The sequence below is a fragment of the Panthera onca genome, chromosome B4, assembly GCF_046562875.1.
Source record: "Panthera onca isolate mPanOnc1 chromosome B4, mPanOnc1 haplotype 2, whole genome shotgun sequence".
NCBI lineage: Eukaryota > Metazoa > Chordata > Mammalia > Carnivora > Felidae > Panthera > Panthera onca.
The window spans coordinates 138,562,305-138,581,804 of NC_138345.1; the positions used below are offsets into that span (position 1 = coordinate 138,562,305).

General features: G+C 53.8%; 1 protein-coding gene across 3 annotated transcripts in view; it reads left to right on the forward strand.

Annotated features, from left to right (window-relative positions):
* Positions 1-19,500, forward strand: part of TBC1D22A (TBC1 domain family member 22A) — a 320,419-nt gene that overhangs the window by 175,417 nt on the left and 125,502 nt on the right. For all 3 annotated transcript variants that reach the window (XM_078449286.2, XM_078449287.2, XM_078449288.2), the window contains one exon: positions 6,798-6,907. In XM_078449286.2, coding sequence (XP_078305412.2) covers positions 6,798-6,907 — 110 coding nt within the window. The remainder of the gene's footprint in view (positions 1-6,797; positions 6,908-19,500) is intronic.

The window sequence follows — 19,500 nt, forward strand, 5'->3', positions numbered from 1 at the left end:
TATGTAATTAAGTGCTAAAACCTCCATCACCAAAGTGTCAGGGTTTCAAATTTAAAACTCCCAAGTTGGGCCGTGCGAAAGATTAGACCGTAGAGTGATTCCAGCGAGCTTATGAAGTAGAGAGTATTTTTGATTACCAGTTAAGCTCCTAATTACGTGAAGAGGTTTATTGCAGGGTTTGTGCGATGCGGGTGATTAACGCAGTCATAACAGCCCCGGTGTGCTCCCCTCCCTAACCTGCGCTGCTCACCAGCAGGTGCCGGCTCTCACCCGCGGCTCATGCTTTGTGAGGCCGGCGGCCACACTTACCTCGGTGATCCATGCCGTGGGGTCCCTTGAAGTCACGGGGTCTGTGTAAATTTGAGGGATTTCTCCCTTTGTGATTACCAAGCCGCCCCGTTTGGTTCACCGCCAGGGAGAGCCTGGCCGCGTGCCGGGCCTTTTTACTTTCTCGTGCTCCCTGGTCATTACAGGATCCCAGCCTGTGCTACCGGGGCCGTTTCCGGGACCCACGCTGATGTTTCGGGGAGGTGGGCAGGCGTTGTCGTGGGAGCGGAGCCTCTGAGGAGGGAGTCCCCACGCGACCCAAAGCTCCAGTGAGCCTGTGGTGGTGACAGGCTCTTTTGCCCACCACAGGTTTTGTGACCAGGGGAGTGCTGTGGTAGCTGTGAGGTTGTGCCTCTCTAGAGTCATAGAGGCACAGGTTGTCAGTGAGCGGCGACGGTCCCTCCCTCTCCTTGCAGAGTCGGAGGCCTCCGTCCGTGTCTCGCCCTGCCTCAGTGAGAACGAGAGGCTGACCGTGGTCGGCCTGACTCCGTTCCTGGCCAGGCTCGGCTGCTTCCTGGCACGCTGGTCTCCTGCAGGCCTTTTGTCAGGTGGGCATGCTCACCTCCGCAGGCTGTTTCAGATGCTGTGGGCCTTGGCATAGGAGGACACTCTGCAGACTCTAAGAAGCGCTCCGTGCCTCGGTGGTGTCGGGCGCCATTGCTGTTGGTGACCAGCCTCATCACCCACATCCTTAGTTTGAGCCCATCAACCTGCCTCTTACTTACCCGCTGACCCTACCAGTTCTCTGGGTGTGGAAGCATGGACGAGAAATTTCTGCTTTTTGTTTATCCAAGGTAGTTTTTGGATATTGCAAGGTAGTACTTATATCCCATCGTGGTGTTTTCCTTACCAGGCTGAATGTTCTCCATTCTTTTACGAGTTCCTTATACCTACCCAGCCACCCACCCACCTGTCCATCCACCCACCCAGCCACCCAGCCGCACATCCACCCATCCACCCACCCACCTGAAGCACCCATCCACCTACCCACTGAATCACCCTCCTACCCATCCACCCACCAATCCATCCTTCCACCCAGCCAGCCACCCACCCATCCATCCATGCACCCACCAAACCATCCATCCATCCATCCATCCATCCATCCATCCATCCATCCACCCACCTACCCACCCACTCACCCACCCACCCATCCATCCACCTACCCCCCCACCCACCCACTTATCCACTGACCCATTCACCCTTCTACCCACCTACCCACTAATCCATCCATCCACCCAGCCAGCCAGCCAGCCACCCATCCATGGACCCACCAATCCATCCATCCATCCATCCATCCATCCATCCATCCATCCACCCACCCACCCACCCACCCACCCATGCACCTCCCTACCCACCCACACACTTCCCTATCCACCCACCCATCCACTGGCCCATCCAGCCACCCACCCACCCAGTCTTATGGGATAGTCATGACTGGCTCTGGATGTGCTAATTGTGCAGTGCTGTTCACACTTTGTAGGATGGGAAGTACTGAATGCCAGCAGGTCCCCTCACCCTAATCATTCTGACCCCCAAATGCTCCACAAGCTTCTCGGAGCACTTAGAAGGACAGTACCACCACTCTTGGGAACTTCTTCTCTAGGGATGTTTATCTGTAGAAAAGATAGACCTTCGTGAAACCATCCTCGCTGCTTAAACAGTATTTTTCCCCCTATTACAAAAGTCGTAAGTGCTATGTGAAAATTTGTCGCTCTATTTATTCTCTACCCTTCTGTAAAGAGTAAAGAGTGGTGGTAGTTATCCCCTCCCCACCTTTCCCGGGGGCACCACAGTCCTGTCTCTGGCATCCTTCTGAGCAGCGTTCTCTGCATGAGTGTATGTACGACATGCAAAGGCGGGAGTTTTTGATAGAAATGGCGTTGTTGATAAAGATGGGATTATGTTACAAATTGCGTTTTCAACAATAACATGGCAGGGTAGCCTTTTCAAAGAATTTATTTAAATTGTCTCTTAAAGCCTTTTTATGACTTGAGAAGGCGAGTGAGATATTCTAAAGTAGACGGCTGTTTTACATCTTGTGCCTTCACGTGTAGTTGTGGTCCACGTGAGGCTGCTGACCTGCCCCGGGCTGGCCGGTGCCTTGTCTGAGTCCCCAGGTGCCACTTGGGTGAGCTGGGGCCATGTTGGCCTCCCTGCCGCCCGAGGCTTGGGGACCAGAGCTTGCCCCTTTCTCAGCTCGCGGCCCGTGGGGTGCAGGGCTCGGCCCTGAAAGGTGGTGTGCGGACAGCGTGGGAGGAGGACTGGGTGGTGCTCCCGCGGTGTGGCACGTGCTGGTGGTGATGTTCGTGCTCACGGGACAAAGTAGGACACAGGGTCTGGTCCAGTTTCAAATGAAACAGGGTGGCCTAAATTCCGTTAATTTCCGTCACGTGTTGGGCATAAACATGGCTCGCGAGAGTCCGCGCCACCCCTCCCTGTCCTCCCGGGGCCTGTGGTACCACCTGGCTGGGAGAAGGCCGTGGAGGGCGTGGAGGGGCCAGTCCAGGGGTGCTCTGTGCGGCACCCACCTCCCGTGGCAGCTGGCAGCCTCCGGCAGCTTGCGGGCTGTGTGGCGTGGGTCAGGATTAGCCAAGCCCAAATCCACGTGGCCCAGAGGGCTCGGCACCCCAGAGCCCCTGCTCTGGCCAGGCCCCTGCGGTGTGGTCTGGGGCGCCCCTCCATGTGACAGCAAGTTCTGCTTGTTCTCTTTTTTCCTTGAATGTACCATTTCCTCCTTTGAATTGTTTCTTCTTTTGAACGGTGGGATTGCCCGGAATCCTTCTACTCCCGTGGTTTCCTCTCGTTGGCGATCTCAGCGGGCAGTGCGCCTGGCCTCTCCCCTGTCACTCGGCGTGGCACACGTTTGGGGGCGACGTCCTACGTGGCACAGGCTCCATGGCTGCCGGCCCCAGGGCTCCCCGGTGGCTCCCCGTTCAGGTTCCCTCCCCGCCTGGTGCCCCTCCTTGCCCCAGGGATGTGGAGACAGCATGCCCCGGGGGAGGCATGTACCTTTGGGTTAAAACCTGTCACAACCGTTGGCCATTTTGGGGTCTTGACTCAGAACCTGTGTCTGCCCCGCAGTGGTGAGGCTCCCGGGGCTCACGGTGGATGGTTTGGTAAGTTTAGTGTCCCACCGACAGGACCTGTCTAAACGTGCTGATTTTGCTCTTGGTGTGGTCCGGGCTGTGACCCCAGAAACCGCTGGTGCCCGGTCTCCTGCGGGGACCCCCAGGGGCCGGCAGTGCCAGCCTCGGGAGTTTCTGTAGTCGGCTCTGACCCTGTGACTGCGGCGTAGGGCTTCTGGAGTGTTCTGTGCCGCCCTCTGTGCCTTCCCCCATGTGGGCGGGTGACTTCCCTGGGCGGGTGGACATTTAACTCACTGTGATAATGAGGGTCATTTCCATTCTCTGAGCTTTTGGAAGACAGATCGGCACAGGGTTTCTCTGGGTTAAATGCCGTTACCTCATCACCTTGAGGAGTAACAAACGGCCCGTTGTGGGAAGTGACACGTAATGAGGCTGCCCAGCCGACCTGATGTTGGATGAAGCAGTAAGCCAGCTGAGCAGACCAGAGAAGGGTCTCCGAGGCTCGTGCGCGTCAGCCTGCCGCCTGTGCCCTGTGCCGGGGGCCCCGCTGCCCTGGGAGCCAGGGGAGGGCTGGAGGCCAGGCAGGCTTTGTTTCCCTGCTGTGACAGCTGAGGGGACATCTCGGTGCTTTGAAGGCCCTCCAAAGAGAGACTGTTGAAGGCAGACATCTCAGGAGGAGTCCCCTGATGATCGTCACGGAGCCTGCTCCCGGGACTGGAAGGTAACGTCAATCTGCTCTAGTTTGGTGGGATGTTGGATTGATTCCGCCCAAGCCAGAGGAGGCCACTTACACTCGTGCCCGCGAGCTTGATCTTTCAGCAGGACGGCGTCATGTCGGGTAGACCTCGTGCGCTTGGCCAGTGAGCCCCGGGAGACCCAGTTTCCTCCTCTGTAAACAGGCGGAGCGGATGCCTCCAGACGTCCCGAGCCAACGTTTCTGCGGTGGGGCTCCGTCGGAGGGTGTGCTCAGGCCAGACGTTGGCCTGCGGGGACAGCCGAGCGTGAGGCCAGGCGCCTTGCCGGGCCGTACCGGGGTGAGGCAGAGGGGTGCCCGGCTGTGGGAGGGAGAGTGTCAGCCCCGCGGGGCAGCTGGGGACAGTGCACGTGTCACGGGCACGTGCAGGCTGGGAGGAGGGAGCTCAGAGCCGGCCCGGCCAGCCTGGGGACTCTCCTCAGCACATCCTGTGTTGGGAGGGGCTCTGGACTTGGTGGGGGGGCATTGCCTCTTACTCATCTCTGCACTCCAGGCCCTGGCGTGTAGGGACAGTGCCACCGCACAGAGATCACTGCTGTGTGTTGTCGCATGACCCCGGTGTGGGGACAGCCTGGTGTCCCACAAGGGACAGGGGTGGGCAGTGTGGCTCATGCGTGCATCGCAATGTTGTCCTACCCAAAAGAGGACTGAACAGAAGGCTGGCACAGGCTGCGGCCTGGATCCGCCCTGGGAACTCGGTGCTGAGTGATAGACGCCAGCCGCACGGCCCCTGTGCTACGCGGCCCCGTTACCTGAAATGTCCGAGCAGGAGGACCCACGGAGGCAAGGCACCGATTGCTGGTTGCCAGGCGCTGGGGGAGTGCCTGCACATAGGCTTGCTTGGGGGTGGTTGAGAATGTTCTGGAATTACGTGGTGGTGACGGTTATCTGACTCTGGGAGTACGCTAAAACCCACTGAATCGTGTGCTTTAAAAAGGTGGATTTTATGGTACATGAACCGCGTTTCCATAAAACAAACCCCAAACCAACCAGAACACAGAAGGGCTTGTTGAATGAGCGAGGGAGTTGAACGGGTGAGGGGGACGGAATGACCGTCTGGTCACAGTCCCTACACACATGCTCCTGGGCGCCCCGGGGACTGAGAGCACGGTTGGCCAGGATGCGTCCTCATGAGCGTGAACCCTGTGGGGCCTGCCTGTGGAGACCCGCGTGGCCCGCGTGGAGGGCCTGGCCTGGCTTTGGCACCCGGACCCAACCCCCCCCCCCCCCCCCCCCCGGCCTGTTTTTGCCATCGTGAGTGTCACTGCGAGCAGGGAACGAGTGGAGGGTGGTTCCGGTGGCTCTGGCGCGAGGCGAGGCCGTGTCAGGGAGCCTCCGAGGAGCCGCTGCTCGAGGCCTCGTGCAGCGCGAGCCCCAGCGCCCTCTGGGAGCGAGCGTGGCGTCGTGGTGCCGTGGGGGGTCGCGGACGCCGGCTCTGGGCCGTGCCCGCTGTTTGCGCCCCGTTTCCAAGGGTGCAGCGCCGGTGATAACAGACGGGTGACGGAGGTTAACGAGCTCGTCCGCGTGAACAGCGGAGAGGAGCGCCTGGTGGCCAACACCTGCTCAACAGGTGTTAGCAATTATTACTCTTATAATTATTGTCATTTCTGCCCACTTCGAACTTTCTAAATATATTCTCGGTGGAATTGCTTCTTTTCTTAAAGATTTGCCTTGCAAGGATGCCGTGCATGTTGGCAAAATAAAACAAAAGTAAATAAAAAAATAGAATACTCAATTTTTGAAACATTTAGGAGTTTCATGCTGGAGGATAGCAGTTTTTATAAGGATCTGAAATTAGTCCTTTCAAACTTCTGATAAACCATTTCAATCAGGCATCTGTTTTGCATTTTAAAAGTTTTTTTTTAATATTTAATTTTGAGAGAGAGAGAGAGAGACACCAAGGGCTCGAGCGTGTGAGTGGCGGAGGGCCAGAGGGGGCGGACAGAGGATCCGAAGTGGTCTCTGTGCTGACAACGAGCCCAACGCGGGCTCAAACTCACAAACCGTGAGCTTGTGACCTGAGCCGAAGTCGGACGCTTAACTGACTGAGGCTCCCAGACGCCCCACGTTTAAATTTTCTCTCTGGGTTTTTTACCCTCGAAGAGAGAGGTTGCTCAGAGCACCGTCCCCTGTTCTGCACACACATCCTCCGCTGCTTCCTGGGTGTTCGCCTGCAGCACAGGGGCTTCCGCCCAGCGTGGCTTTGGAAACTCTAACCTTGGAAACCTGGGTTTAGAGAAATTATTGTCTAATGAGTACGTGACTGTGTGAGAAGCAGGATTTTAAACACCTTAAGAGAAAACTTTCAGATCTGTGGCAGGAGTAAGTAATCTATTTTAGGCCCTCTCTGATTAGGATGCAAAATGCCTGAGAAGCAATAATTTACAATATATTAATTATGTTAATTAATTGGAGAAGACTCAGAATATTAATTACCTGCAGCTAACTAGGTGTTAAAATTGAGAACCAGTAGGTGATGAGGGGGAACACTTAGAGGCGTGTAGCTGGAGCCGGACAAATGGGCCCCGGCCCGACCTTGGGTCTCAGACCGGCCCCGCCCCTGCCCCTGCCCCGCCCTGTGGCGTGTGTCCCATGGGTTAACTGTCTTTTCCATGCTTCCCGGCCCACAGAGGAGGAGGACGTGGATGCCGCCGACGTCTCCCGCGTGCCCACCGACGTGCTGCGTAACGTGGAGGCCGACACGTACTGGTGCATGAGCAGGCTGCTGGACGGTATTCAGGTGAGCCCCTGCCGGCCCGGACCCCAGGCAGACGCCGCTCCGGTCTGAAACCAGGGCCACCGGGAGCCCTGGGCCTGCCACCTGCCTCCGTGCCCGGCTTGGCCGCTGCTCCCCTCGGAAGCCTCCCTTTCTACACCCGGGCGCGTGTCTCCTCTGCGGGGTGACGGCTCGTGAGAGACCCCGTGCGTGCGCATCTGGAGACGGTGCCAGCAGCAGGGCGCGGCAGGGCTCCTAGAGGGTGGGGCTGTCCCCTCGCCTGCAGAGTCTGCTGCCCGTGACGCCCAGTGGCACCAGCACCAAATGTAGGTGAGCCGTCCACACGCTCAATGAGCCGTTTCGCCGTCCACACGCGGAGAACTGGATTCAGGGCCGCCCGCCCTTCACAGGGCACACGGTTTAGGCCTCAGCCTCTCCCCTGTTGCCCTGGGCCTAGGAGCAGCTGGCCCTGAGGGGTCTGATCGTCCCAGGAACCGCAGCTGGGCCTGGTCCCACAGGAGGCGCAAGCTGCCAGAAGCCTGCCCCCCGCGGTCGGGTCTCTGTGGACTTGGTGTCTGTCAGACCGATGGCTGGGATTTCCCCAGAAAGGCTGTGGGTCTCCCCGTGCTGGGGGTGGTTTTGGGAAAGTGGTTTGGGCGAAGAACCCCACGCAGAGCAGGAATGAGGACTGGGGCCTCTCGGCGTCGCAGGAAGTGGCCGAGGACACGGACCACGGCCCGTCTTAGGCGCGTTGTGTGCCTGCACACCTTTCCTAGATGCGTGCTTTGTGCTGGGTGCCGCACGCCGCCCTGGGGAGGGACGGGAGTGTCAGGCTAAGGCCTCCCCGGAGCTCAGTGTGGGACACAGGGTAGACCCAAAGGGGTGTCGTGAGGATATTGAGACGTGTGCTCCTGAGGACCCGATTCGGGAGGGCAGTGAGACCTGGAGGGTGACGGGGGCGGTGGGGGAAAGGCCGGAGCAGGGTTTGGCTGCTGGAGGTTTTCCGAGGGACCCCACGGGCTAGGTTCATCCCAAAGACGGCTGCCCCAGGGACGGAGGCTGTGCGGGCGTCTGCGCGCTGTGCCGGGACCCCTTCTGTCACAGCTGAGTAGGGGCACTTCCACCTGAAGAGAGAAACTCGTGGGGTGCGCTTTTCGGGCTGGGCTTTCCTGACCGTTGTCGCGGCGCCGTGCCCGACGCCCGTACCTGCGGAGGCCTCAGCTCGGCTGCTGGCTTAGAGGTGGTCCGAGTGAGGCTCCCACACGGGGGGGCCTCGAGAGTGGGGCCCGAGGCTTAATTTGAGTGAAGTAGCCAGAATGATTGTGCTGGAGAGGACAGCGTGGGTTCCCGTTACCTTTGATGACCGCGGAGTGACAGAGCGGGGGAGGGTCCTGCTGCAGTTGAGGACCAGGAGCCTTGTTTGCATCTTGCGGAGAAAAACCCGCCTGCCGTGTTCTGGCCCAAGCATCGATGTATCATTTCCCTACATTGTTTGATGTTTTCATATGTTTTGGTCTTTTTCCCAAAACTGAAGACATTTTTGTCCCTTTTCGAAAACAGATTGAATCATAATGTGAGACTTTATCGATTTCAAATGTCACTTTTCTGACCTTGAGGGATGGAATTTCTGCCATTTAAATGCAGGATCATCCTGTTTATGTTTGTAAATAAAGTCAGTTCACCCTGGAAGCGACACTGGCTTTTCATTTCTCACCAGAGGCTTGCTGTCTGATGAAGGGGCTTCTCGGCAAGGGTGGCCTGTGCACGTGCGTTCACCACGCTTCGCAGGCCGACGGGAGCCACGCGACCCTCCTGTGGGCAGTGTCAAGGGGCCCGGTTACCAGCCCCAGGGGGCTTGGGGAGATGGGTCATTCCCTGAGTTGGGCCAGCTCGACTGGGGGACTGTTTTGTGTGTGCTGGTGCCCCTGCTCTCTCATTCGTACGAGTGCGAGGGTCTGAGTTGACAGGAGCGGGAGGAAGGACGGACCGAGACATGAGCGCCCTGAGGGGCTGGGAGCTTCTGTCGCTACCCGACCCGTGGCATCACTGGCTTCCGCTGCCCCGCTCCCTCTCTTGCTCCTGGACCTGCCCTGTCCTCGTCACTCTCTGGAGACGCGGGGGCCGTTTTCCTCCAGCACCTTCTCGTCCCTTCACTGCTCGGTTGTCGGATTGAGAACACCGTGGGGCTTTGTTAAGTGCAGGCTCTCAGCTTGGTTCCCTGCATTTTAGGAAGTTGTGTGAAATCCACAGGCCAGAGAGGCTGCAGGGACGCAGAGTCGCTGGGCCAAGTCGGTGCAGCGGCTCCCTCACCAGTGATTGGGCTTCCCGTGATCGGTGGCAGTCACAGCGGGACAGGGGTGAGGCAGTGACGGCCCAGCGTGCCCTCGGTGGTCCTCGGCCTCACAGCAGAAACGATGTCACAGCCCTGAGAGAGCCCACGCAGAGAGATCCCTTGCCAGGGATCAAGGAGCACGTGTTGGGACCCACATTTGAGCCCTGAAGCCTGTGGTTTTCTACTCTGCTGTATGACCGTGTCCAGCTAGAATCAGGGGAAATGACTGCCGTCGTGCTGGATAAGTTCTAGAGGGCAAACGCCACATCTGCTCATTTTTCTGGAGACGTAGCTGTGGTTTGGCTCCCCTTGGGGCCTCGGTCTGAGACTCTGTGCTCTGCATTTGGCCACGGCGTGACACACACCCGCCCTGTACAGGTGCCGCACGCCGTCGCCTACCTGCTGTCCCCGTGGGATGTGTCTCCTGGTGGCCAGGGGTGCGGCCAGAGGACTGCCGATGGAGGACGGAATTCTAGGGGTTCCGGGGGTGGGGGGTGGGGGCTCTGGCCCCAGGAGGACGGCAGACCAGGACCAAGGAGACGCCGCTCGCTCCCAGCATGTGCCTGGAGGCGCTGGGTGATGTTGAGCCAAACTCGGCTGAAATGCGTAGACTCACTAGACTCCTCGGTGAGGGGAGTCCTCCAGAAACGAGGAGTAATGACCCCACCGGTGGACGCTAGTGAACTTGAAGTGAGTTATCAGACACGGTAACGCCTGAAAGTTTAGGTGTTATTGCCCTGGCCCGGTGTGCAAGTAAGACAGAACTTCTCGTGTGTGGGGAGTCTGGGTGCTGCCCAGAAACCGAGGGGACACAGTTCTCCTGTCGAAGCTCTCCAGCTTCGTGTCTCAGTCTTTTTTGTTAATTTTTTTTACGTCTATTCATTTTTGAGAGAGAGAGAGAGAGAGAGAGCATGAACGGGGGAGGGGCAGAGAGAGAGGGAGACACAGAATCTGAAGCCGGCTCCAGGCTCCGAGCCGTCAGCACAGCACAGAGCGGGGCTCGAACTCACTAACTGCAAGATCCTGACCTGAGCTGAAGTCGGACGCTCAACCGACTGGGCCACCCAGGCGCCCCTCGTGTCTCAGTCTTAAAGAGTCCTGAATTGCACAAAGAGCTTTTACCCCCGTGGGTTAATTCTCACAATCCTTAGTGTGTTAGAAACTCAAATGGCGATAATTTGAAAATATTTATTAGTTTATCCAAAAATAACAACGATGAACGCGTTACATGCTGTTATAAGTAACGTATCTCTATGATGAACTAACGTTTTCACAATATAGCTATTTGGAGGACAGGCACTGTGTTTCTTTGTGGTAAGACTCTCTGTAACGTGACTGAAGACCGTGGCATTCTCACGTGTGCTTCCGTGCTCAGTCTGTTGTGATGTGTTGTTTTTGATGGGACTGTGTGAAAACAGCCCAGCCGCACACAGGCAGGTCGTTGGAGGAGGGAGAATTTTCATAGTCCTTTCCGACGACCGTGGACGTTTTCTCTTTAACACTGTGACGCGGCTTGTCAGGTGGCAGCTTCCTAAGGTAACTGCCGTGTGACATCGGAAGCCACATCGGTGAACGTCTTGTACCAAGTTACGTTAAAATCCATCGGCCTGTCCTGCACTCTGAGCGGATGTTTTGCCCGCGTGCGGTTCTGTGACATCAGACGTTGGCCATTTGGAGAAGGTCGGATGTTTGGGGTGTGCAGATCTGGACGCCGACACGCTCCCCCACATGGCGTCAAAAACTCCCGCCTGTTGTATTTACTGACGTCTTATGAGAAGATCCTGTTGAACACAGAGCAGCCAATAAAAGTTCTTCAAAATTCTGATTTGGGCTTAAAAGCTCAACTATTATTATCGGCAACAGATACTGTAGATTGTTTTCGTTGAAGCGACAGTCTTTGTTCATTCTTGAGAAAATGTCTGCCAAAAACCCAAGTTTGAATAACCAGTTTGCCTGTTAGTCATTTTTTGCTAGTTAAAAAAAAAATGACGTTTCTTGAAAAATGTATCTAATTCAGCTCACAGCCCACATAATTGCACCAGGTGCTTTTTGGGGAAGAAGTCACCATTCTTTTGGTTTTCTGGTTCTTCCCGCTTTGCCCTGTGGAGTTTGGAGAAGATGTTTACTCAAGGGTTGAGATTTGGTGCGATTGATCATAAAATTAAGAACTTTTCCTACTTCATCAAGGACATCCTTAAATGAAATTGCCTTGTATTTATCTTTTTCACCGAGAGCTGTTAATTATTATTAACAGCAATAATAATTGCTGTTATTAGGAACGCAGCTTTGATCCCAGAGACCACTTGAAAGGGTCTCCGGGACCACGACACTTGGCTGGCCGCCCTGGAGAAACGCTGCCCGAGGGGCCGCCCCGCCCTGTGGTTTTCCCGCAGAAAAGCCCCCTGAAGACCAGCTCACGATAGAGAAAGCATGAGACCCAGAAGGCGTGTGCCGCACACACACAGCTGGCACCGTGATTCGGAGGAGGGATGTACCCCAGGGACCTGACGTCGACAACAGCCATGGGAACAGAACCGAAACACGTGGAGCTTTCAAACAATGCACGTGAGGAATAAGGCTGCGAAGAAACAGATTTTAAAAAAGAGCCCAGCAGAACTTCCAGCAACCGAACTTGCCGTGGTTAATGTTCAAAATTCCGTAGATACAGCAGAAGAGAGGATTCGTTAATAGAATGACAAGGTGCTGGGGTGGGGGGGCAGTACTGAGAGAGGGCACGGATTTGGAGGAGAGGTTTGGGCACGAGAGAAGGAACAACAGTTCAGGAATGGGAAAACACGCTGCGGGAGCCTCCTTGGGTGGCTGGTGGTAGCCGGGAACTTTCCAGCTGGAGGAATTAAGGTACCGCACCTGGAGAAACGAGTGAAGCCGCTAAACACGGGAGGTCAGAGAAGACATTACAGGATCAGCCGGCGACGGACAGGTGATTCGCTTGGGCGGACGGTTCGATGGGAAACAGGCCGCATCTGGAACAGCAGAGGCCACAATGAGGCGGGGCGTGTTTGGTGTCCTGGAGGAGAGTAGCTCTGAGGCCAGCTTGGATTTACGAGCGGGATCCAGCTCCATGCCACTTATGAGACCCTCACCTGAAACCTAGGATTACACGACGGCAGCAGGGAAGGGGTTGGGAGAAACACCACAGGTCAGCACTAACCAGGATAATAGCCAGCCAGGCAGTGGCGTAGCTCTTATGCAGCTATTAGATGAAATAGATTTTAAGGTGGGAAGCATTATTTGGGATAAAGAGCATCACTGCCGAGGGATAAGCGGATACATGTACCGGGGAAGACGCGATCCTGAACGTCCGCTTTGACGACATTTTGCGCGTGCGTGTATGTAACTGTATCTTGTGAGTATGTGCGTGGAGGGCCGGCGGGGAAGAGGAGAGGCGGAAATGAGTAAGGAGCGCTAGAAGACGCTGCCCGTGTCAGACGCTGTCTGAGTTGTTTGCATTTAACTGTTCGTTACCTCAGTTTCCCTGCAGCGTGTCTCTGAATGTCTCTCACGGTGGGACTGGTAAGTTGCAGAGTTGGGCTTCAGACCCTCGCAGCCTGGCGCCAGGTTTCCTGCCCCTCAGTGACTGGCAGGTCAAGCGGACGAGAATTTGAAAGATCACGGCATATTTGCGCCACGGACTTAATGGGTTGAGCTACTGGCCACGTGTGGAACATCATACCTCCATGCACAGCGAGCTCGCGTTCTTACAGCAGGCGTGGCACGTGAGAAAAATGGCCAGCTGGCTGTTACCACGGAGCACTGGGTGGGGAGATAGGCGCTCCTGCTGGGAGTGGACTCATCGGACTCCCTGGGGAACAGGAGAGCGGGCCCGAGTCCACGGCTGGGCAGCTGGGTCGGCTTTGGCAGCTCTGAGAAAGGCCCATCATTTGGTCGTCCCAGGTCATTTCCTGCTCACCCGTTTCTGACGGTTGGCGTCTTCCACTAGGTTTTGTTGAGAGCACGTTTTTTCGTTTGTTTGTTTTAAATGCTTATTTATTTTTGATAGTGTGAACAGGGGAGGGGCGGAGAGAGAGGGAGACACAGAGTGTGAAGCAGGCTCCGGGCTCCGAGCTGTCGGCACAGAGCCCGACGCGGGGCTCGAACCACAAACTGTGAGATCGTGACCTGAGCCGAAGTCGGACGCCCAACCGACTGAGCGCCCCAGGCGCCCCGAGAGGATGTTGTTTTTATTGCGGGGCATTGGTGCTGGGAGAAGAGAAACACCCTCAGGGACGGTGTGTTGGGCCAGGTGGCGGTGGGACGGGCAGGGAGGGCTGGGCCAGGGGAGAGCGCCGGGCAGGCTCTGCAGGCCTCGTCCGCTGTGGTGCCGCCGTGAGCACCGTCAGTGGGGTGGGGGCGGTGGGGTTCCACGCTGCCTCCTTGGGGTCGCTGGGGAGGATCTGCGTGTTTCGGGGGTTGCTGTGACGGGGGGGTGCCACTGGCAGTTGGAGGGCAGGTATCAGGGTACTAACCGTCAGGCAGGGCACGAACAGTCCTGCCCGGGGAGGAACCTTCACAGTACCCCATTAAGAGATGCGACGTGGAAAGAAGGCTGGGTTTACAGTCGGCACATCTGGGCAGATGTCTTCGGCTCGTGTGACCCGCTGGTTACTCTGATTGATGGTTTTGTCTCGAGAAGCGGACGCAGTTATGAGGAAATCCTCTGTCTGCTGGTGAAGCGGGTGGCTCGGATCCGCCCGGTGGAGCGTGCCGTGGGACGTTTCCACAGCGCGGGAGGGTGGCCCGGGCAGGCTGGGCGCAGACGGGGGTGCCACCGCGTGCCTCTTCTGTATCTTCTCGGCTTCAGTGGTGACTGTCCTCAGCGCTGGGACTGTCGCCGCGGGGTCCTTCCTCAGTCGTGCAGTGGCTGTGATTGTAAACGCCTTTTCGAGATCAGATGTTCTATTTAGGGAAACGCTCCATTTCATTCTCCTCCTCAGTTTCTCTTCTTCCACAGCCGGGCTTCTTTCTGCCCCTTTCTGCGTTGTTGCTCTTGGTGGGCCTTGTTCTCCGGGCGCGTGAGGCGGCCGGCCAGGGAGATCTGCTTTTCGAAAATAGTCTGGTGGGCCATTATTCCTTACAGTGGCTCCCCTGAGTGTGTTTCCAGCGGTCTTTGAGATCGGTGGCCAGGCGTGGGGGAGGCGTTTTTGGCGTGGCTCATAGGAGTCCGTCTGAGCCCCTCTGGGCCGATGGGCAACCTCTGTACGGGGGACTGCCTTCCGGCACGATGCGGTGTCCGTGCCCAGGGGCCGGTTCCGGACGTGGCTGTCTGCTGGCGGAAGCTGCTGGCGGGGCAACGCGGCCAGGGAGGCCTTCCCGCCTTTTGGGGGGATTCTCCTTGTGCTTTTACCCGTGTGTCTTTTTTTTTTGTTTGTTTTTTTTTTAAGTTTTTTAAAAAAATGTTTTATTTATTTTTGAGAGAGAGAGCATGTGTGCAAGCAGGGCAGGGGCAGAGAGAGATGGGAACAGAGGATCCAAAGCGGGCTCTGTGTGGACAGCAGTGAGTCTGATGCAGAGCTTGAACCTGCAAACTGTGAGATCATGACCTGAGCCGAAGTCAGATGCTTAATGGACTGAGCCACCCGGGCGCGCCCCCCCCCCCCCCCCCCCCCCACGCCGTGTTCCCATCTCACTAACAGCACCAGTACCGGGCTGTCGGGAGCTATTGCTTGTTGAATTACGGCTTCCCTGTTTGCCTCCCCTGGAGTCACACTATTACTCTTGGATTCATTACTTAACAGGACAGCTTTTTTGAGTAGAAAGGAACTGTTGCCTTTTATAATTAGTCATTTACATTTCGTATCCTTGGGGAAGAATCATTCAATTCTGAGAACTGGTTGGTGGCACGGGGGAGTGATGGGGATGCTGGGGAGAGGGACCGCATTATCCTGGAACTTGTCGGAGAGAAGGCGGGGGAAGCCTGTCAGGGAAAGTGACGGCCCCAGGGGCTGCGGCGCATTCTGTCCCTCAGATGCAGCCATTGTGCGCCAGCTGTTGGCGGGAACACCAGCGAGGAGAAAAGGGACAGACGTATCACGGGAAAACAGAGCGGGTACGGGGAGCCCTTGGAGAGCTTCATGCTCCAAGAAGGAGAGGGGCCCACGACCGGCTTGGAAGGTGGCCCAGGATCCTTAGAAATGAGCTTTGACAGCCAGAGCCCGGGGTGGCCAGAGGTCTGGGGACATTGTTCTTTCCCAGCTAAGCTCAATGGAAACCCCAGAAGCGAGGGGCTGGTCTGGTGCCTGGAAAGGTGGCCGAGGGGAAGGCGGTCCACTTGGCCCTGATTTGGTTCCATTTTCTCCCGGAAGGAGCGGCAGGGCCGTCATGCGGAAGGACGGAGAGGCGGGCCTCGTGCCCAGCCCCGTGGAGGGAGGAATGAAGAAGGTGGCCCTGGTCCACGTAGACGTGTTCCTGTCTCCAACACTAGATGAATCATGCTCCGTGTGGGGGAGAATCTTGAGAGATGGGATTTTAGAGCCCTCGCCGATAAAATTGAGAATTCTTGGCAACATTCTGGAAAGGGTTATTAAACAGAGAAGACTGTGTTGGTTACTGGGCTGCAGCAGAAGATTCATTAAGAATGAGTCATTGAGCAGCAAACAATTTAGAAATGAAAATTAAAAAAAAAATTCAATTCACAATAGCATTGAAAAATGTAAAATCTGTGTTGTTGCCTGAATGAATAGTTCATCCCTTTTAATTACCAAGTAGTGGTTCCCCGTTCGAAGAGATCCCGGCCTGTGTGTCGGCCCGCCTCTCGGTGCAGGCCGAGGCTGCTTCCGGCCTTTGGCTGATGCGAGTACACCTTCTGTGAACATTCGTGGGCACGTCTTCCTGCTTGGCGTGCGCTCCGTTTCTCTTGGGTCAGCGCCCAGGGGTAGGCTTGGCGGGTCATGCTGTGGGGGTGTACTTAGGACCCCCGGAGGGGGCCCTGCTGTCTCGCACACCCAGCAGCGGTACATGCGAGGTCGGGCCGCGCCTCTTCTCAGCAGCACCGTCCTTCTCTGGCTTCTCTGCGTGTGCTGGATGGCGGTCTTCTGTGAAGTTACGTGCGTGTACGGGGCGCCTGGCTGGCTCCGTCAGGGGAGCATGGGACTCTTGATCATGGGGTCGTGGGTTCAAGCCTCACGTTGGGTGTAGAGATTGCTTAAAAATAAAATCTTAAAAAAAATTCTTTTTAAAAAAGATATGTATGTGTGTGTATAGAGAGTGGGGGGGGGAAGTGGGAACGTATTTTCCCCAGGTTGGTGGTAGATCGCTCCTTTTTTTTTGAAAACGGTTTTTCATGATCGGAAAAATGTAATTTTGGCGAAGTCGAATTTATCATTTTTTTCTTCTTTGGTAATTGTTTTCTTTGTGTTCTAACTAAAAATCCTTCCCTACTCCCAGGATGCCAGGGTATTCTCTTAGGTTTTTCTTCCAGAAGCTTTATAATTTTTGGTTTGACTTCAAGGTTTATCATCTAACTTGACTTAATTTTTCTGTATGGTGTGAGGAAGGCATCAGAGTTTATTTTTAAAATGTAGGGTATCCTAGTTTCCTAGTTAACGTAGCACATTTGTTGAAAATAGTTTCTTTGCCCCCAAAATAGATTGCTTTGGTACTTTTTCTGCAAATCACATGATTGTGTAAGTGTGTGTGTATTTTTGGACACTCTTCCTGTTCCGTTCTGCTAATGGATCTTTACGCCAGTACATGCTGTCTTAATTACCGTAGCTTTTCTCAAAGTCCAGTAGAGAAAGTCCTCCAACTTTGTTCTTTTTAAAATAAATTGTCACGCATATTTTTGCTCCTTTACATTTTTATATAAAGTTTACCGGCAGCCACTTCCTACCAAGAAAGCCTTAAAAAAGCAATAGGAGCTGGGGTTTGAATGGGATTATGTTGAATCTATATGTCAATTTTCCCAGAATTAATAGTATTAACTATATCGAGTCTCTTAACATAGATAGACATGTTAAAATTTATCCTCACAAACATTTTGTGGTTTTCAGTGTATCTTGTTAAATTTGCTTCCAAATAGGTTGGGGTTTTTTTTTTTTGTTTGTTTTTTTTTTTTTGATGCTACTTTCAGTGGTATAACTTTGTTTGTCAATTTTGTTTTTCAGTTTTTGCTGCTAGTATAAACCAATACAATTGGTTTTGTAACCTGACATCCTTTTCTAGCTAGTATTGTTGCGTAACAAGTTGCTCCAAATTTCTTGACTTAAAGGAACTGATTTATTTTGCCCACAAGATGCTTTTGGTCAGGATTTCAGTTAGGGCATGGCATGTAGTGCTTACCCATGTGCCACAGTGTCTGGAGTCTCGGGTGGGAAGACTTGAAAGTCGGCACAAGTTGATCCCTGGGGGCTGGAATCACCCAAAGTCTCACCCATTTACGTGTGAGTATCTGGTACCTGGGCTTGGCAGGGGGGAGAGGGGGAGGCTTGATACAGGGGTGGCATGATCACATAATAAAAGAGCATGTGGGATAGGAGACACTGTCGTGGTCACTTTTGGAAAATGTAATGTGCCACACCTTTCTGGTGATCTTGCTAAATTCACTTAGTCATTCTAGGAGCTTTTTTGGTAGATGCCTTAGGAGTTTCTCTGTTCACAACCATGTCATCTGCAAATAAAGAGAGTTTTACTTCTTTCTATATAACATACATGGCTTTTCTTTTTTTCCCTTTCTTGCCTTGTTGCATTGTCAAGGTCCTCAAGTGATGAGAGCAAACTTTTTTACGTCCTCCCAGATACTGGTGGGGAGGGTGAAACATTCAGGCTCTCAGCATTAAGTCTGATGGTAGCTGTTGGCTTTTTGTGGATGCCCTTTTTTGGGTGGTTGCTGACAGTGCAAATTCCACAGACAAGGAGTCTATATTTTTAATAAGCACCCTGGTTTATTTGAGGAATACTGGTAAATAATGGAATAAGAGGTTGAGGACAGAATTCTTAAAATCTGATAGAAGAAGATGAGGACAACAGATTATAGTTTGCTCTGCTGAGTCTTTTAAATTATGAATTGGTATTTTGTCAAGTGCTTTTTCTTCTGTTGAGATGATCATGTAATTTTTTTGTTTATTCTGTTAATGTCGTAAAGGGCCCTAATTATTTTTTAATTATTAAGCCGACCTGTGTTCCTGAGACAAACCCCCCTTTGTCATATTAGCTTTTCTCTATGTCTCTGGATCTTCTTTGGTAATATATATTTAAAGATTTTCACATCCCTTTTCACAAGGAATATCGTTTTCTACTTTCTTCCCTTCTAATGTCTTTTTCTTTTTTCTAATTAAATTTTATTTTTTAATTAAAAATTTTTTAATGTTTATTTATTTTTGAGAGAGAGAGACAGAGTGTGAGCAGGGGAGGGTCAGAGAGAGAGGGAGACACAGATTCCAAAGTGGGCTCCAGGCTCCGTCCGAGCTGTCAGCACAAAGCCCGACGCGGGGCTTGAGTCCACGAACCGTGAGGTCGTGACCCGAGCTGAAGTTGGACACTTACCGACTGAGCCACCCGGGCACCCCCTCCTTTTTTTCCTTTAATTTTTTAAAATGTTTTATTTAAAAATAAATTTTATTTTTAAAAAATGTTTTATTTATTTAAAAAAACTTTTTAAATGTTTATTTATTTTTGAGAGAGAGAGAGAGAGAGCGAGAGAGAGAGCACAAGTTGGGGAGGGGCAGAGAGAGAGGGAGACACAGAATCCAAAGCAGGCTCCAGGCTCCAGGCTCCTAGCTGTCAACATAGACCCCAATGCGGGCTTGAACCCACAACTGCAAGATCATGACCTGAGTCGAAGTCAGTCGCTCAACCGACTGAGCCACCCAGGAGCCCCTTAAATGTTTTATTTATTTTTGAGAGAGAAAGAGAGACAGAGAGAGAGACAGAGAGAGAGTATGAGTGGGGGGAGGGCGGAAAGAGAGGGGAGACAGAGGATCCGAAGCAGGCTTTTGCGCTTGACAGCAGTGAGCCCACGTGGGGCTTGAACTCACGAACTACACATCATGACCTACTGAGACACCCAGGCTCCCCATCTTTTTCTTTTTTAGCATTAGGGAAATGGTGGCCTCATGAAGTGTTTCTATAATTTCTGAAAGAGTTTGTGTAAGTTTGCTATTATTTCTCTTTTAAATATTTTATAGAATTCAACAGTGAAGCCATCTTGGCCTGGAACTTTCTTTGTGGGCAAGTTTTAACTATAAATTCAATTCCTGCTTTAGGTAGGGCTCAAGATTTTCTAGTTATTTTCTTGTCAATTTTGAAAATTTGTGTCTTTTAAGGAATG